Here is an 18,203-nt window from a genome sequence, read left to right as displayed (position 1 = left end):
GGCCGGGCCGGGCCGCGAGGAGCCCTCGCGCCCCCAGCAGATCATCCACAGCGGCCACTTCATGGTGTCGTCGCCGCACCGCGAGCACCCGCCTAAGAAGGGCTACGATTTCGACACGGTCAACAAGCAGACGTGCCAGACTTACAGCTTCGGCAAGACCAGCTCCTGCCACCTGTCCATCGATGCCTCGCTCACCAAGCTCTTCGAGTGCATGACCCTGGCCTACAGGTGGGACCCGGCGACCTTCGGGGACCCGGCCGGGCCCCGTCTCTCACCGGGGCCTTCCTTAGACAAAACGAGCGTGGAGGGCTGGGACCCCGGGGGTCCCTTTGGCTCCACGCTTTCCCTTTGGGAGGGAGTCCCAACGTTGTGAGAGGCGCCGCGGTCCTGGCCGCTTCCCCTGTCATCAGTGCCTGGGTTCTTCCGGCTTCACATTCCCCATCCAGGCCCCCCCACTCCAGTGTCCCAGGAGCCCCCCATCTCGGACCAGAAACCGTTGTAGTAAGGCTGCACCTTGTGTTGCCCAGCTCTGTCGACCCCTTCCCCAAAACTCTTTGTGTTTCCAACAATACCTAGCGGTGATTAAGACCACCTGTCCAGGGTGTCTGGGGCGCTGGCTCCACTATTTAATGATTGTGTAACACCTTGGAGCCTGGTTCCTCCTTTATAAAGAGGAGATGACGGTCGTATCTGCCTCCAGGGGGCTATTGTGGGGATGGATTGGATAGATAAAGCGCTTATTACAGCCCTGTACAGCTCCATTAATGTTAGCTACTTTTGGTATTGTCTGTGCACCTGGAGTCTGGGCCTCCTCACAATCTATTTATTGGGTAGCCCTTGGGGAGGGCCCTGGGTGCTCCTAGGAAGACTTTTGGAGCTACAGCGGTTGGAGGTGCAGTCTGTTCTCCTGGCAAGTTGAAGGGTTTTCTGGGTGTCCCTGAAACATTAGATGAGGGAGATGTCAGTGTTTAGGGCACACATCCCAGATATCATCCTGACATGTGGATTTGGCTTTGAGCAGACATCTCTTTTTTCAAAGTCACAGAAAGAAATACCTGCCTCTCAAGGGTTAAGAAGTCTTTCCACTCTTCTCTCCCTTCCTCAGGTTATATGTTAGGCATTTGCTTCAGGTGACTTTTCTCACTCAATCATAGAACTTCTTTGCCCTGGCTGCCTTGGCCTGAACAGCCCAGCCTTGCACAGACCTCCTCCACCCCCGCCACCCCATGGGATCCCTACAGAATTGAATCTCTTGCATTAGTAAATGCAGTGGCCCTGGCTCACTTAGCTCTGCTTCACAGGCAGCACAGGCAAAGTTTCCTATGAGACTCCAGTAACACTGTAGAGAAGAGCAGAAATATTTCCCTCTCCTTTATTTATTTATTTGTTTATTTTTGAGAAGGTACCTTGCTGTGTAACCACGCTGGTCTCAAACTCTTGGGTTTAAGCAGTCTTTCTGCATGAAAGACTTTATTTTTTTCTTTTTCTTTCTTTCTTCCTTAAAAGAGTAGTGATCCCTGAATAAATCCAAGTTAAAACATTATTTACCTGAATTTAAAATGCTATATACTTAGCTCTGGATGGCATTTTCTTCCTCTGGAATAAATGATTAGTCTACCTGTTCCTTTGTTATGTTGCTGAGACAGACCCCTCACCCCTGTTTCCTTTTATGAAGGTTTCCCTGATGGCTTGTTCCATATTTCTTTATCCTATCCCCCTGACGTGGCACATTGGTCAGTCTCTGCTCTGATTCTCAGGTCTTGCCAGTTTGAGCTGGCACTGAGCCTAGAAGATGTTCTGTTTAAAAAAAAAAAAATGGCATTGATGTTGCAGTTCTGTTCACCCTTCAGTCTCAAATTTTGAGAACTTCCATTGGAATTAAAGCAACTAGATCACAGCATAATCTATGAGAAAGCTTTTTCAAACAAAACCAGAGGTGAAAGACAGGAATGTGTCTTATTAAGAAAATTTAATCCTCTACTTTAATATAAACTTCTGCATGTACAGTGAAAGAATGATGCTTGAGTCACAGGAGGCGCAGGCTTGAAAGCTTCAAGTCAGGTCAGCAAAAGGAAAATTAAGCTAGTCTCCCCTTTGCCCTTTGTTTAGATAACCTAAAGGCTTATTAAATAACACCAAAGAATTTCAGTAATGGCTCCCCCCCCCTTCATTTCTTTCAAAAATATTTTGGCAACTGGCCACTGCTCAGTTACCTTTTTTGATTGCAAAATGCACCACTAGTTTGGTGCTTACCTTGATTTTCAGAGCTTCTAGCCCCCTAGCTCTCTTGCTTTTCTTGCTGTTCCTTATGCCTGAGTTCCTTCTACTGCCACCTAGGTCTGTCCACCACCAAAGGTCCCCTGCTGGGATCTGCTTACTAATTTTTCATGAAGATACTCTACGTCTCTGTGTGAGGCTCAATTTGGCTTTTCCTGAAGTTAGTTGGCAGTGTGGAATTTTGGTAGAGATTGACAGAAAAGCTGGGGAAAAGGCAGTTTTTGACCTCAGCTCTTTTGCTATGATTACCAGATGACTTTCAGAGAAGTAAGGTTGAGGTGGGGGACAGGGAGGAAAGAGACTCAGCTTCAGAGCTGGTCTGACTTCCTGTTCAGTGGGGTCAGAGCCTTTACTGCTTTTCCTGGTTTCTTCTTTACTTCAGCTGAGAGGAATGTCAGCTGGAACTGCTCTTCTATGTGACTGTTTCTGTCTTGGGTCCTTCCTAACTTCAGTGTCCTGGCTGTCCCCTGGCCTCTTGGTTCTAGCTGCCTAACTCTCCCTGGTACACTCTGTGCCTTTTTTTTTTTTTTGGCTTCCTGTTAGCTGCTGCCTCCCAGCTGTTTCCAGCTGAGGTTCACAGTCTTTGGGGAGGAACCAAGTGCAGGGGAAGTTGTGGTTATTTTTCACCCAGTTCTGAGAAGTGGTCTAGGGATCACGAACATGGTCTGTTCCAAAACAAGAGAAAGGCTTTAACTCCTGAAGTCTGACCAGGGCTGACTTTGGTGGGGGAAATATGGTATTTGGGGGACAGAAGACAGTGTGAGCAAGCCCAGTGGCCTGCCTGGTGACTGTGCCAAGGGGATTCCATTTTCTTTGTAGCTGGCTTTAAAATCCATGGCCACCCACTCTGAGATGCTGAGTAGCCCTGTGGCAAAATGTCTTGATTTGGTCCTAAAATATGTGTTCAATTGTTAGGATATCTTAGAGGGGAAGAAATTGCCTCTACCCAAGGCAAAATTGGTAGGTGGTAGAAGACATGGAAGAGCTACAGGTGGCTTTACTTTCCTAAGCTTTCCTGTCTGCTGCTCTGGAATGGGGTGGCTAGAACTTTTCTGCAGGGTGGAAATGAGTATTAACTGAGATATGTCTGTGAATGTGCCTGGTATCTGGCAAATAATAGGCAAGAGGAGGTTTACCCATCTGACTATAGCAGGTGGAGCATGATGGAATTTCAATTCTGCATTCTCATTCAACTGACATTTTCTAGGATCCCAAGTTTCTCATTTATAATCAGAAAAAAAAATGTATCCAACTCGTGTCTTTTAGGGTGGTTTTTAAATGTCCACCTAATAAATACTAAACAGAAGCATTCTTGATTTGGCTGAGTCCTTTCTAAGGCTCCACAGTGGAGCTATGCACTCTAGAACATAGTTCATGATTCTTGCCCTCTTAACATTTCAAGGAATGTCACACATGTACATCCCCCACACAGATTCTGAACACATCTAGTGTGTAGCTTTTTGTGGTCAGTTTTGGTTTCACTTTTCTACTTTTTAATTCCTTGCAGGGAACCTTGGTATGAAGTTTTCAGAAGGTAGAAGATACTCTTTTCATGTGTTTTAAGATAAAAATAGCTTTCTGGAAAACAGCTTTCTGCTTAAGTGGATATTGGAGGAGACATTTTGACTAAGAGCTGTAAGGTAACCTTGGTATGTAAGTTTTCAGGATGTGGTCCCCACACGTGTGCCCGGTATGGTAACCCTTTGTTCGTGGCTTAAGGAGGGAGGCTGTATCAGACTTGGGAATAACAAGGACTGAAGACAGAGCATTATGTCCTCTAAAATTTTAAGTTTCAAAGCAGCATCCTCTTTCTCTTGCTCCTCCCCTTCCTCCTCCTTTTTTGGCAGGGTACTGGAGGATGAATCCAGGACCTTGTGCATGCTGGGCAAGCATTCTACCACTGAGCTACATCCCTAGCCCTTTTAAAAATTTTTAAATTCTGAGACAGGGTCTTGCTAAGTTCCCCAGGCTGGCCTCAAACTTCCCATCCTCTTACCTCAGCCTTCTGAGTAGCTGGGTTCACAGGTGTGTGCCATGCCCAGCTGAGTTTTACTCTGCTGCTTCCACAAAAAAGTTAAGGTATTCTTCTTCTCTTGTTCTGTCTTTAACCTTTAATTATTGGATAGTGTGCACTAGCTGCACATGGTGGCACATGCCTGTAGTCCCAGCACTCTGGCGTCTGAGGCAGGAGTATGTATCCCTTGAGTGTAGAAGTTGAAGACCAGCCTGGGCAGCATAGCAAGGCCCTGCCTCTAAAAGGTGGTGGAAGTGTAGTTACACATCCCTGTAATCACAGCGCCTTGGGAAACTGAGGCAGGAAGATCACAAATTCAAGACCAGCCTGGGCAACTTAGCAAGACTCTGTCTTAACATTTAAAAAAAGGAAAAAAAAAAGTTGGGGATGTAGATTAGTGGTAGAGCACTTGTCTGGCACGTACAAGACCCTGGGTACAATCCCAATACCACCACCATCAAAAAAAGAAAAAAGTGTGTGTATGTGTATATGTGTTTGCACATACAAGCACTGAGTTGGGAGCTGTGGCTACAGAGATGAAAATGTCAATCTCTAAAGGAGTTTCATAGAAGACTAGTTGTGGGACAGACACAGCAATGACAGCAGTTAGTAAGGGCTGTAACAATGTGAACCAGGTCTAATGCCTTGCTGAGGAAGTGTCTACACTGTACTGAGAGTATGTGCAATGCTATAACTAGTATCTATGTGGACAGTTTTGCTGACATCAGTCAGGTTCAATGCTTATCTCCCCTTCCCTGTATTAACTGTCAAAAGTCTTGGATTCTCTTTCCCAGTGGGAAGCCCCACTATTCTTCTTACCTATTTTCTGCCCTTCAGTAGTCCAGAACCAAATTTCTATTTTTATGTAGAGGTTGAGTAGTTAATTGCTAGCTCAATGGAAGGGCAAAGAATGGTTGATAAAATTGGGGAAAGAGAGTCTGAAAAAAGAAGTTAGAGGACTGGGGTTGTAGTTTAATAGTAGAGCACTTGCCTAGCATGTGTGAGGGTTTGATTTTCAGCACCGCATATAAATAAATAAAATAAAGGCCCATTGACAACTAAAAAAAATATTTTAAGGAAGAGAAGAAGTAAAAGGGTTTATTTGGTAGGGCAATATAAGAAAACTCATACTAACTAAACAGCTGCTATGTTGTAGATTCTTTCTATGATTGTTTTTTTTTTTTTGTTTGTTTGTTTTTTTAAATTGTTTTTGTTTTAAGACAAGGTTTTGCTAAGTTATCCAGGCAGACCTCAAACTTGCAATTCTGCCTCGGCCTCCTGAGTAGGGGGGATAACAGGTGTGAGCTGTGGCACCTGATTCAGAAGTTTCTTGGGGGAAATGTTAAGCACCCAATCATGGTATGAAAGTCTTTTAAGTTCTTTTCCCTCATTGGCAAACCCACCCCAGGGTTATATTGATTATGCTGAGTGTACTGGGCTCCAGGGGGCTGTAGCAATAGAAGGGCCCTGGTCAAAGAAAAGTCTATACAGTGGATTGTGTCCTTGTTTTTTCCCCTGCCTGTTATAATTCCCATAGGAGGATATTATGGAAAGTCAATAGACTTTTTTATTGTTGCTGGGGATCAGAACCAGGGCCTCAGTGCATGCTAGGCATGTGCTCCACCATGGAGATACAATCCCAGCCCCAATCTGATTTATTTTGTAGGGATATAGAAGCTAATGAAAAATTCAGAGCATGAGCGCCCCTTCTTCAGATTTCTTTTTCTTTCTTTTACTTTTCTTTTTTTGATTCTAGATATTGAATCCAGGGGTCCAACTATGTCCCTAGCCCTAGCCCTTTTTATTTTTTATCTTATGACAGGGTCTTGCAAACTTGCTTTAGGCCTTGATAAATTGAGGCTGGCCTTGAACTTGTGATCCTCCTGCTTCATCCTTCCAAGTTGCTGGGATTGTAGGCATGTGCCATGACACCCAGCCCCTTCCTGGAAATTGAATAAACTCTTGGGTATAAAATGTGCAGTCTAGAAGTCCTGTGTCTCCAGTGATTCTTTTCTGTCTTTTGTTGGAGATCCCTCATCTATGGTTAGAATTCCAGGTCCCAGGACTGGGTTTAGACAGGGCTCTTTGGGCTGTGTGCCTATAGGATAGGGGTTTATTGAAAGGATCAGGCTGGGCACAGTGGCACACGCCTGTAATCCCAGCAATTTGGGAGACTGAGGCAAGAGGATTGCAAGTTCAAAGCCAGCCTCCACAATTTAGCAAGACCCTTTCCCGCTCCCCCCCCCAAAAAAAGGGCTGGGGATGTAGCTTAGTGATAAAGCACCCCTGGGTTTAATGTGAGAACTACTGGAGGGCAGCGGAGACTGGTGCTGGTCCCTGGCAGCCTTAGTGGTCAGCAGGGGTGATGCCTCTCTTTACTGATGGACCACCATGCAGTCCTCGCCTCCTCGTAGGCACCACTTTCCTTGGTGATGTCATTCCTGCTGCCTGTTGGCACTCTCACCTGCTGCTGTTTCTTCTCTCTGCTCCTCTGCTTACGGGAGCCTCCATGTCTGCCACCTTAAGCTCCCTAGGGCCTGTGTTTTCACATGTGGACCTCACTCAGAGTTTCCTGTTATTACTAGTGCTCTTTGCCAGTTGTCTAATTAAATTAGCCCTGTAGACTCCAATTCAGACATTTGAGGGACGCTGACTGGCTCTTTCTCTGAGCAGAACCTCACAGGCCACAGCATATGTTTGGTTGTGGTCTTGGCTTAGATGCCCCAAGCTCAAATGCTTATTCCCCCAACAAGTATTCATTGGGCCTCTTGTGTTCCAGGCACAGGTCAGCAGTTGGGGACACAGTAGTAGACAAGACAGATTTATCATCTCCCCTCATGGAACTTCCACTCCAGTGGGAGAGTCAGTCAGCAAATCAGATCTTGATATTCTGAATGCAGCCAAGACCATAAAACAAAATGAAGGATAGAAGTGATGGGTGCAGGGAGGGTGGGCAGATACTTTGGACTGCTTGGAAAAGACTTCTGAAGAGGTGACATTTTAGATTAAACCAAAACATGTGTAGCAAGTAGGAGGCAGGCATGGAAGGAAGCAGCCCAGGTTAGAAAGAAGGCCAGCATGATGAGGTTGAGGGCAGATGGGGTGTAGGAGATAAACCTGAGAAGGCAAGGGAACTTGTTGGTTGTGGTGGGGAGTTAGCACATTTCTCACTGTGCTGGGAATATTAATTTGTCTTCATCGAGCAGCTCATGGTGGCTCATCTGTAGATTAGTTCACAGGAAACTAGTAGAGTAGTCTCTAGGGGGCCAGAGAAGCGAGGATCCCAGTTAGAGGCCGTTACTCTCTGTTCTGGGACACTCCGTGTCAGGTGGAGTGTGAGAAGTGGATGGACTCAAGGTGGTCTTTGGATTTGCTGGTGAATTGGACCTGGGGGGGCGAAGGAAAGCAAGGAGTTAGTGATGACTGGGCATTTTGGGGCCTGAGCTTCTAGAGCCATGACTGAAATAGGGAACCTGCATTGTGTGGCTGGTATATTTGTGCTGAGAACACCTCAGTGCAGAAAATTTTGTTGCCCAAGGCTTTCCTGACAGCTGGGACTTGGGCTGTGTGACAAGGTATGACAAAGGATGAGAGGGGCTGTCAGTGTGGGAGGCCCAGGTCCATGCACCTGGGTTCCTTCTTCTGGCCATGCTGTACCATCTTGTCCTCTTCCCTTTGATGTGCCTCCTGAGCAGGACATTGGATGATTGGATGGGTGGTGGGGCTTTGGGGTTTGAAACTTGCCTTCTGAACAGAAGGGTTTTTATCCTGTGATCTGTACTACCGTAAATCCTGAATGTTTTTTTTTTTTTTTTTTTTAACTCGGATGGGTGTGGTTATGTATAGGAATATAGAAACAGGATTCCTTGTTGTTAGCCTTTGATTCTCAGACAGAGTATGCAGAATCCCATTTGGGTAATAGTGAAGACTTTACAGCTCATAAAAAAAGAGTAACTTAGTAAGATCCTGTCTCAAAAAATAAAGGATTGGGGATGTGGCTCCATGATAAAGTGCTTCTGGGCTCAAGCCCCATTGCCAAAATGAGAATAAAAACAAATAAGTAAGTACAAAATTTAAAAGGCATGCATGAGGCCCTGGGCTCAATACCTTACACCAGAAAGAATGAAAGACTTGTGCATTTTATTCTATGCAGTTCCTACCAAAACCAAAAACCAGGGACAAATATTAAACTGTAGTTGGTGTTATGCATGCTAAGATGTTAGGGATGAAGTGATGATGTACTCTGTCTACGTTCTACTCTGAAATGCTTTAAATTAGTGTCTCACAAACTTTTTGGTCTTGGGACTGCTTTACTCTTTTTGTATATGTGGGCTATATCTTTTTCTTTTTCTTTTGGTATTGAGGATTGACTCCAGGATGTTTTACCACTGACCTGCATCTCCAGTCCTTTTTATTTTTAAATAATTACTGCAATTGCTGAAGCTGGTCTCAATCTTGCAGTCTTCCTGCCTCAGTCTCTTGAGCAGCTGAGAATGTAGGTCTGCACTACCATGCCTGGCAGATTATATCTATATATAACCATATTAAAAACCAACTCTGAGAAAAATTTAAACTATTTATTAAGCACTTAAAAAATAAAGTCATTAGCCAGGCATGGTGACACACACCTGTAATCCCGATAGCTCCAAAGGCTGAGGCAGGTGGATTTGAGGCCAGCCTAAGTAATTTAGTGAAAACCCTAAGGAACTTTATAAAAAGGCCTGAAGATGTGGCTCAGTGGTAGGAACCCTGGGTTCAATCCTCAGTACCAAAAAAATCCCAAGCAAACTGCAACTACTTGTCTGGAAAGCTGTACCGCATACTCTGCAGTGAATGAGCATTAAAGACAAAGAACTTCTTAGTATTACTTTGAAAATAGTTTTGAGGGGGCTGGGGTTGTAGCTCATTGGTAGAAAATTTGCCTAGCATGTGTGAGGCACTGGGTTTGATTCTCAGTACCACATATAAATAAGTAAAATAAAATGTCCATCAGCAACTAATAAAAATAAAAATAAAATAGTTTTGATATCGTGGGCTCCTAGAAGGGTCTTACGTACCCTTTGAGAACCACTGCTTAAATAAAATAATATGGATTGATGCAAGGACTGATGGATTGTGATGAAGGAAGTATGTCAGAATGTTAACATAGAGGCGCTGGGGATGTGGCTCAAGCGGTAATGTGCTTGCCTTGCATGCGCAGGGTGCTGGGTTCGATCCTCAGCACCACATAAAATAAAGATGTTGTGTCCACCGACAACTGAAAAATAAATATTAAAAATTTCTCTCTCTCTTCTCTCTCTCTCTCTCTCTCTTTAAAAAAAAAAAAAAAAAAGAATGTTGACACAGAATCCAGATGGTGGTTACATGAGTGTTCATTGGATAATTCTTTCAACTTTCCAGTATGTTTGAAAATGTTCATAACATGTTAGAGAAAATGAAAAAAGCATCATATTTTAACGAATGTCCATTGTGACTTGATCAAAGAAATATATACTTTAAAAATATTTAGCTGGGTGTGGTGGTGCAGGCCTGTAATCCCAGCGGCTCAGGAGACTGAGGCAGGAGGATTGAGAGTTCAAAGCTAGCCTCAGCAAAAGTGAGTTGCTAAGCAACTCAGTGAAACCCTGTCTCTAAATAAAACACAAAAAAAGGGCTGGGATGTGGCTCAGTGGTTGAGTACCCCTGATTTCAATCCCTGGTATCCCCCCCCTGCAAAAAAAAAAAAAAGAATGAAAAAAAAATCCAAGGTTGGGAACTGTAGCTCAGTGGTAGAGCACTTGGGTAGCATGCAGGAGGCCCTGGAATGGATCCCCAGCACCACAAAAACTAAAACAAAAGCAAAAAACAAAACAATTGAAAACAACTTGAAGTGAAACTCTGATACATGGCTACAACATGGATGAACCTTGAACATTATGGGGAGTGAAGGAAGCCAGACACAGAAGGACCACATATTGTGATCCCATTGATATGAACTGTCTAGAGTAGGAAAATCAACAGAAATGGAAAGTGGTTACTGGGGGCTTAAGAGAAGAGAGAATGGTTAGTCCCTGTTAATATTTTTGTTTTGTTACAATTTTGTGGTGTTGGGTATTGAACCCTAGGTCTTGTACATATAAGGCAAGCAGGCAAGCACTCTACCTCTGACCTACGTCCCCATCCCCTGGATCCCTAGATACTTTTTTTTCCTTTTCTTTTTTGGATACTGGGGATGCTTTACCACTGAGCTGCATCCCCATCCCTTTTTGTTTTTTTTTTTTTGAGACAGGGCATCACTGAGTTCCTTAAGGCCTTGCTAAGTAGCAGAGGCTGGCCTTGAACTAGCAATCCTCCTGCCTCAGTCACCCAAGTTGCTGGGATTATAGGAATGTGCCACTGGACACAGTAAGGGTACATATTTTTGAGGAGATGTTGAAAATGTTGTAAAATTAGAGTGGCAATGGTGTGAATATACCAAAAGCTATTGAATATTTTTAAAGGTTGAAGTTTATGGTATGTAAATTATAAAGGGTGAAGTTTATGGTATGTAAATTATATCTTAACAGAGCTGTGGTTTGTTTGTTTGTTTGTTTGTTTAATATTGAAACAATTTAGACTTTCCACATTATTTTTAGGGAATGTGACTTGGAAAGTGCAGGATCAGATGGTCTTAAGAATCCTAACTATGTCCATGTATGGAACCATGATTCTGTATCTTTACTTCATACATGAAAGGGAGGAATCATCGGGGAAAGTGACCTTCTTTGAGACTTTCCCTATAGATCAAAAGTGGCTTGAGAATTGTTTTCTGCATGTGCACTAGAACTTGCCAAATTACCCTCTGTAAAGTTTTCCTGTTAAGACCTTTCTCCTCTTAACATTGCTTTATCTGGGTTAGGATTACACGTAAATCCCCATAAGGACCAGGAAATAAAATGGGCCATCTGTAAGTCCAAGAGGACCTTTTATATATTTTATTTTCCTATTTTTGATAAAGTCACAGTTATAGAGAAATACTTACTATGAAAACCATATGAGTTTTAAACTGTTTGGCTTGGCCTCAGCACTGGAAAGGCGCTAGAGAGTGACCTGTGGGGCAAGGCAGAGTTTGCTCCAGAGGACAGCCATCACCCACCTCCAGGTGATTCTTGGTATTTTGAGCCCAGTGTTAGAACATCTTCATATTTGAAAAGCTGGAAGTAATCTTGATTTGGGGGGATGAGGGGTTCTGGAGATTAAACTCAGGGCATGACACACACTCTACCACTGAGCTAGAGTACTCCCAGCCCCGGAAATCTGGATTTTTATGTGAACTCTACTTTTAAATTTGATTTGGTACAATTTAAGGTTGGATCTAGTGTAAAGCGAGGCTGGCCTAAGAGATGGCGGTAGTGAAATGTGGAAAGTGGAAAACAAAAGAGAGATAAAGACAGTGTGCCATGAGCCAGGTCTGGTACAAGGACAGTTTTTTAGGTGTTGCCACTGCTATGTGTACCTTCAGCTTTGTTCACAGGACCATAATCATCCCCCCACCCCTGGTACTGGGGTTTGAACCCAGGGGTGCTCTAGCACTGAACTAATCCCCAGCCCTTTTTATTTTTTATTTTTAGACTGGGTTTTACTGTGTTGCCCAGACTGGCCTCAAAGTCAAGATCTTCCTATCTCAGCCTCCTAAGTAGCTGGGATTAGAGATGGGCCACTGTGCCCATCTGTACTGAAGTCCTCAGAGACAGTGGCTCTTTATTAGGAGGAGGGCCTGGGTTCTAAATGATCTTGTCCCAGAGATGGGGGGTTTACTCTGGCTTTGTGAAAATCTTGTACTCTAAGTTAATCTTAGCCTTACATTCTTTTTTAAACTATTACACCTCAACCTTACCACCATACTTGACAAGAATGGGGCTGTTTTCATAGGGTGATTCTGAGATTGGGGAGGATGGCAAAAAGTTGGACTTGAAGCAGTTGATTTGGTTACAGTTCAAACAAAATTATAGCTTCTGGATTGAGTGGGCCTCTTGCCTCCTGTTTGAAGTTTGTAACCTACTCATTTTATTACTCTGTGTGTGTGTGTGTATGTGTGTGTGTGTTGGCTTAATAGTGGGTGTCATTAAGAGCTTCCTCTCACCTACACATACTCACTTGTATAGTCACCAAATTCTTCCTCTGTTTCTCTCTCTCTTTTTAAAGTATTTTTAAAATTGTAGATGGATACAAAATATTTGTTTATTTATCTATTTATCTATCTTTCTGTGGTGCTGAGGATCGAACTCAGTGCCTCACACGTGCTAGGCAAGCGCTCTACTGCTGAGCCACAACCCCAGCCCCTCTCTCTCTTTTTGATGTGATTTATAAAGGTGTTGGCAGATACCCTTATGGCTCATAAATGCATTACTTCTGCTTCTAAACCAGATTAAAATGGAGTTTGTATTTATTGGAGATACAATGTTTCCTCTGCTGTTCACTGATAAATTGGTGAATCCTTCTAAGCTTAGATCCTTACTTTTTAGAGTTTGACTGTGCTTTCCAAGCTTCCTTCCAGATTTTATTTGTCATTATTTCTCTATGTTCACAGTATTTTTAACATTAAAAATAAAATGAATCTTTCCTTTTAAACTGCATTTTTATTATAGAAAATTAGAAAATGCAATAAAGCTAAAAGAAAAAGAAAAATCACAATACCCAGAGATAACTTGTCAATTTCCTAGTGTTTATCCTTCCAAACCTTGTTTTAAATTTTTTTTTGGCATGGTGAGTATATTTTGTTTTCCATTTAAGAGATTGTGAACATCTTTCAAAGTTCCAAAATATTCATCTGCATTGTTTTTAGTTGCTGAATAGTATCTCATTGTGTGGATGATTTACTTAATCCCTCTGTTGACCCTTGAGCATTATTTCCATGGTATTTTTGTAGCCTCAGGTTTCTGGGCCCCAATTCTGTTTGCATACCTCAGGTTGGCTCCTTTGTCCAAAGGGTCCCTCTGCCTCCTCCTCCTTTCTGACAGAATCATTTACCCTGAGAACATTTTAGGACTCTTGGAAAAGAGGCAGTACCTCATACTGCCATACCAGGTACCTTCCACACCATTACACTAGCCCACCCTCATCAGGCAGGTAGGTGTGTATGGGGATGGTGGTGAGGGGCTAGACAGCTGAATGGTGGCCTTCTTCTGGCACCCTGGGCTGCTTATTTGAAAGCTGTCTGTGTTTTCATGTGTGTCCCTGCAGAGGAGCAGGGGGCAGAGGATATTTGGTAGCCAGTAGGAGTCTTCGTGTGTTTTGCAGCTGTCAGACCCCTGAGGCAGTAATCACAGTGGTGTTGGCAGTGAATGCCTGTCCCTTGGCCTTTTGTTGTTACTGAAGTAAGGAGGGTGAGGGCTTCTAAAGGGCTTGATTCCAGACGAATGCTCAGCACCGATGCTCAGGTGGTAAGCTCTCGAAATGGTGAGTGCTGTGGATGTGTGTTCCTGCAATTTAGGCCTAGGCTGTGGGAGGGCCATGGGAGGAAAGGCTAACTCACTCTGAAACGTCGTCGGTTAAATATTTTCTGTCAGGTGGTGTTCTGAGATGCAGACTGATCTCTGCTTTTGGCAGCCTTCCTCACTTGAGGGGATGTCTCATCTCCTGCAGTGTCAGCTGATTGCGGGGTGAGGGGCTGGTGATTGAATATACAAGGAATTTGATTATGTTTTGCCTGCCCTGTGTAGAAGTGGGGTCCTAGCACAGAGGCCTGGAAGCCTGGGTATCTGTGTCAATCTTTTTTTTTATATCTTTATTTTACTTATTTCTTTTTATGTGGTGCTGAGGATCGAACCCAGGGCCTTGCCCAGGCCCTTGCCCAGGGCCTTGCACATGCTAAGCGAGCGCTCTACCACTGAGCCACAAACCCAGCCCTGTGTCAACCTTTTGCATTCTTGCTCAGACCCCTTACTGAGGAACCAGTGGGTCAGGCTCCTAGCTCCCTGTTCTTTCAGGGTAGTCACCTGTCCATTGGACCAACTGTTTCCATTTTTTTTTTTTTTTGCATGGTGAGTATATTTTGGTGTTGTTCTTCTTGTTTTGGTTTTTGTTTTTTATGGTTTGCTGGGGCCCAAACCCAGGTCTTCACACTTAATAACCACATGCTGTGCTGCTGAGCTATATCCCCATGCTTCCTGTTAGTTTTAGCACTCATGTTGTTTTCCTACTGCGAAACCTTGGCAGAGGCGGTGCCCATAGGAGAGCCTGCTTTCACAGCAGCAAAGAGCCTGGTTATCAGCTCAGCTCTGGCTTGTCCTTGGCATTATCCTTGTACAGTAGTTGAGAGCCAGCAAGCAGGTAGAGCTTACCTGTGCTCTGCTAGGCCCCCTCCATATCCTTCTCAGTAGCTTACCAGAGTGTAGGTTACAGTGGAGCTGGCTGGTGTAGCCTGTGTGTAGCTAGCTGCTTTTCACCTGATAAGTTTGTTTGCTTATCTTTGTTATTGTGCCTGCTGCTGGCTCCTTGGAGCTCTGGGTGTGTTTGTGGAGTCCAGGAGATTGCCCCAATTGGAAAGTAAGGATGAAGTGAGGAGGGCAGGGTGTGGTGTGAGAAATACTGTAACTTGTTCTTTCCCGAGCCTCCAGTTCTTCTGCAGAGGGAATGTACTGTTTCCTGTCCTAGAGGACCCTGGGGTAGCTGCTTTGAGGGTCTTACAGAGATAGGGGGTAGCCATCCCAACTCACATCAAGATCTTGATACTTCCCTCCCAAGTGACTGGAACTCGACACTGCAGCACTGTAGAAAACTTGATGTTTCAGCCCTTTGTTCTTTGTTGGCTGGGATCACTGGAAATTCATCAGTAAGATTTAGACATGTCCTGGGAGCCCTGGCTCCTGGGTAGGTATCCCTGCTGCACAGTAGGCAGCTCCAGTGATGTGTTGTCTCTGAAGGGCAGCTGATGACCTTCTCTTGCATCACATACATTGGCTGATGTTGATTAAATGTATAATTTCTTTTCCTTTTTCTTTTTGGTATTAGGGGTTGAACCCAGAGGCACTTAACCATTGAGCTACATCCCCAGCTTTTTTTGTTGTTGTTGTTGTTGTGGGGATTGAACCCAGGAGCACTAAACCACTGAACCGCATCCCCAGCCCTTTTTTGTATTTTATTTAGAAGCAGGGTCTCACTGAGTTTCTTAGAGTCTCACTAAATTGCTAAGGCTGGCTTTGAACTCAATACTCCTGCCTCAGCCTCCCAAGCTGCTGGGATTATAGGTGTAGTCTCATTAAGTTGCTTAGGGACTCACTAAGTTGCTGAGTCTGGCCTTGAACTTGTGATCCTCCTGCCTCAGCCTCCTGAGTTGCTGGGATTCCAGGCATGCACCTCCATGCCTGGCCCTTTTCCTTCTTTTTAACATGATATCTCAAAGTTATGGGGACCGGAGGGTAGAAATTAGGTGGGGAGGGCAAGTTTTTCAACTGGCTCTTCTTGGGCTGTTGCAATCTCCTGACAAAGCCACCATTGTTTTGAATAAAGTGTCAGTTGCTTTGGTTTGAGTTGCCCCAGTGTCCTGACACTGGCTCCTTTTTCCTTCTACCTCTGCTGCTCCGGAGGGGAGAAACGTCTTCCCTTTGCTGTCCCTGGTCATAGCAACAGCAGATTTGAGTAGGCAGCTGTCTCCTGCTCCAGTGGCATCCCAGGACCATCCTGGACTCCAGGGCTGCAGCCCATGTTACCTCTTGGTAAGGCCCTTTCAGCGTAGTTTGCAGGAATCACAGCACTTCTGGTGGCCTGAGCCTGCTCCATACACAGACTACCTGCTCTGGCCAAGCTGCCTGCTTGCTGTTGTTGCTGCCAAGGCTGACCTCTCAACTAACCCTTCGGGCCTGGTGTCTGCCCTATCTTGTGTATGACATTTCAAGTTATAGAGGTAATCAGCAAGAGCAGAAGGTTTGGCTGAGCTCCTTCAAGGATAGGAGTGGAGCCTCAGTATTTTGGTTTCCGAAGCTAACTTCAATGCATCGACTCACTGTCTCACCCCTCAGTGCAATGTCCTATTTGTGGGGTCAAATTATGACATCCAGATGTCTCTGGAACTCCTGCTCCTGAAGGGAAAGGACATCAGGAACTCCCCTGGGGTTGAGGTGGCTCACAGAGGAAGGTGTTTATAGTGAGATTGAGATTCCCTTTTCAAGAACTTCATTTCTGTGCATTTGGATTAATAACTCTTAAGTGCAGTGTGGTTACAATATGACATCTCAAGAGTTTAGAAGGTAAACTAGGTTCATTGGCACATACCTGTAATCCCAGTGGCTGGAGGCTGAGGCAGGAGGATCACAAGTTCAAAGCCAGTCTCTGCAATTTAGTGAGACCTTAAGTAACAGAGTGCGGGGGAAAACAAAGAAAAAGAAATTTAAGACTCTTGTGCCAGAGAGCTAAGTCAAAGTTCTTTTTCTCATAGATTGGGTTGTGGGAGTGAAAGGAGACAGTAGTGCATGGTGACAGAGCCCAGTGGAAGGGTGCCTATACAGTGACCTCCCCAGGGCTAGTTCTTATTCAGAGAGACTTGGGAAGCACCTCCATGATTCTATTTGAGGAGAACACAAGAATCTAGGAATGGATGAGCTCCTGGTTTTCAAATCTTTAATGACTGTCCCCTCCAGGCTGTCAGCTCCTCAGGTTCTGCAGGGGGTTCACTGCTGACCTGCCCTTTTGTCTCACGTGCTGGGGCTTGAACCAAGGGCATTTTGCCACTGAGCTACACTCAAACTCCTTTTTTTATTTTGAGTTAGGATCTTGCTAAGTTGTTGAAGCTGGCATTGAACCTGTAATCCTCCTGTCTCATCCTCCCAAAACACTGGGATTACAGGCGTGTACCACCTTGCCAGCCAGATCTTCCATTTTCTATTGGTTTGTATAACTTGTTAAATTCAGTGTAAAATAAGAGTAGTTAACTTAGGGTTTGGAGACTGTCCTCTGAATCTGTGCACAGAAGTTTCTCATCCATCTGGAATTGTTTTTACTCACTCCTAGATAGTTAATTGAGTTCCAGGTAGTTGTGAGAGAATGCTCTGTGTATGAACTTCTTTTCTGGAATACTCTGAAGCTGTAATTATCCAGTTATGTCACTAAAAGTGTTGGTCAAATTAACTAGTATGTATGATAGAAATGATCTGCAGATCTGGGAAAGGCTATAAGATATGAGATTCTTAAGAAAATTACAGCTGAGCATGGTGGTGCATGCCTGCAATCCCAGCAGTTCAGTATTCTGAGGCAGGAGGATCACAAGTTCAGCCTCAACAACTTGGCAAGACCCTATTTCAAAATAAAAAAGGCTAGCGATGTAGCTCAGTGGTTAAGTGCCCCTGGGTTTAATCACTGGTGCCACAAAAAAAAAAAAAGAAAATTACAGTGTGTTCTCATTTCTCAAATGTTCCAAGTTTAAAAAAAAAAAAAAATCCAGTCAACAGGGCAAACTGTGTGTCCTGGTTAGTTGAATTTTACTTTATGTTAAATGTGAGATGAACAATTGACTTTTCCCCTTTCCAAGTGGAAATTCTTTCTTTCTTTCTTTCTTTATTTTTAGTTGTCAATGGATATTTATTTATATATATGCGGTGCTGAGAATCACACCCTGTACTTCACACATGCCAAGCAAGTGCTCTACCACTGAACTGTAACCCTAGCCCCCAAGTGGAAATTCTTTTATGTAGGTTCTTCCCTTACCACTTTCCTCATTACTTGGAGATGCACGTTTATTGTCAAATGGGGAATGCATATTTCCCTAAAGACAGAAAGAAAGGACAGAATCCTTTGAAATACTACAGTTGGGGGTTCCGTTATGTTACTGTCCTTTTAACTTTTCTCTGTGCCCATGTAGGTAAAATAGACTCACACCATCATTTTTGGTTCTTATTTTTTTTTTTTTTTTTTGGGGGAGGGGGATTGACCTGGGGGCACTTTATCCACTAGTCCTTTT

At 44.1% G+C, this 18,203-nt stretch overlaps 1 protein-coding gene across 1 annotated transcript in view; it reads left to right on the top strand.

Moving 5' to 3' along the window:
• Positions 1–18,203, top strand: part of LOC107156406 (MLX interacting protein) — a 56,563-nt gene that overhangs the window by 296 nt on the left and 38,064 nt on the right. Inside the window, 1 exon segment of the mRNA XM_015502460.2 lies at positions 1–228. This exon segment is cut by the window's left edge and continues 13 nt beyond it. Coding sequence (XP_015357946.1) covers positions 1–228 — 228 coding nt within the window.

Source organism: Marmota marmota, unplaced genomic scaffold, assembly GCF_001458135.2.
Source record: "Marmota marmota marmota unplaced genomic scaffold, marMar, whole genome shotgun sequence".
Taxonomy (NCBI): Eukaryota; Metazoa; Chordata; class Mammalia; order Rodentia; family Sciuridae; genus Marmota; species Marmota marmota.
This window is presented reverse-complemented; position numbering and strand designations above follow the sequence as displayed.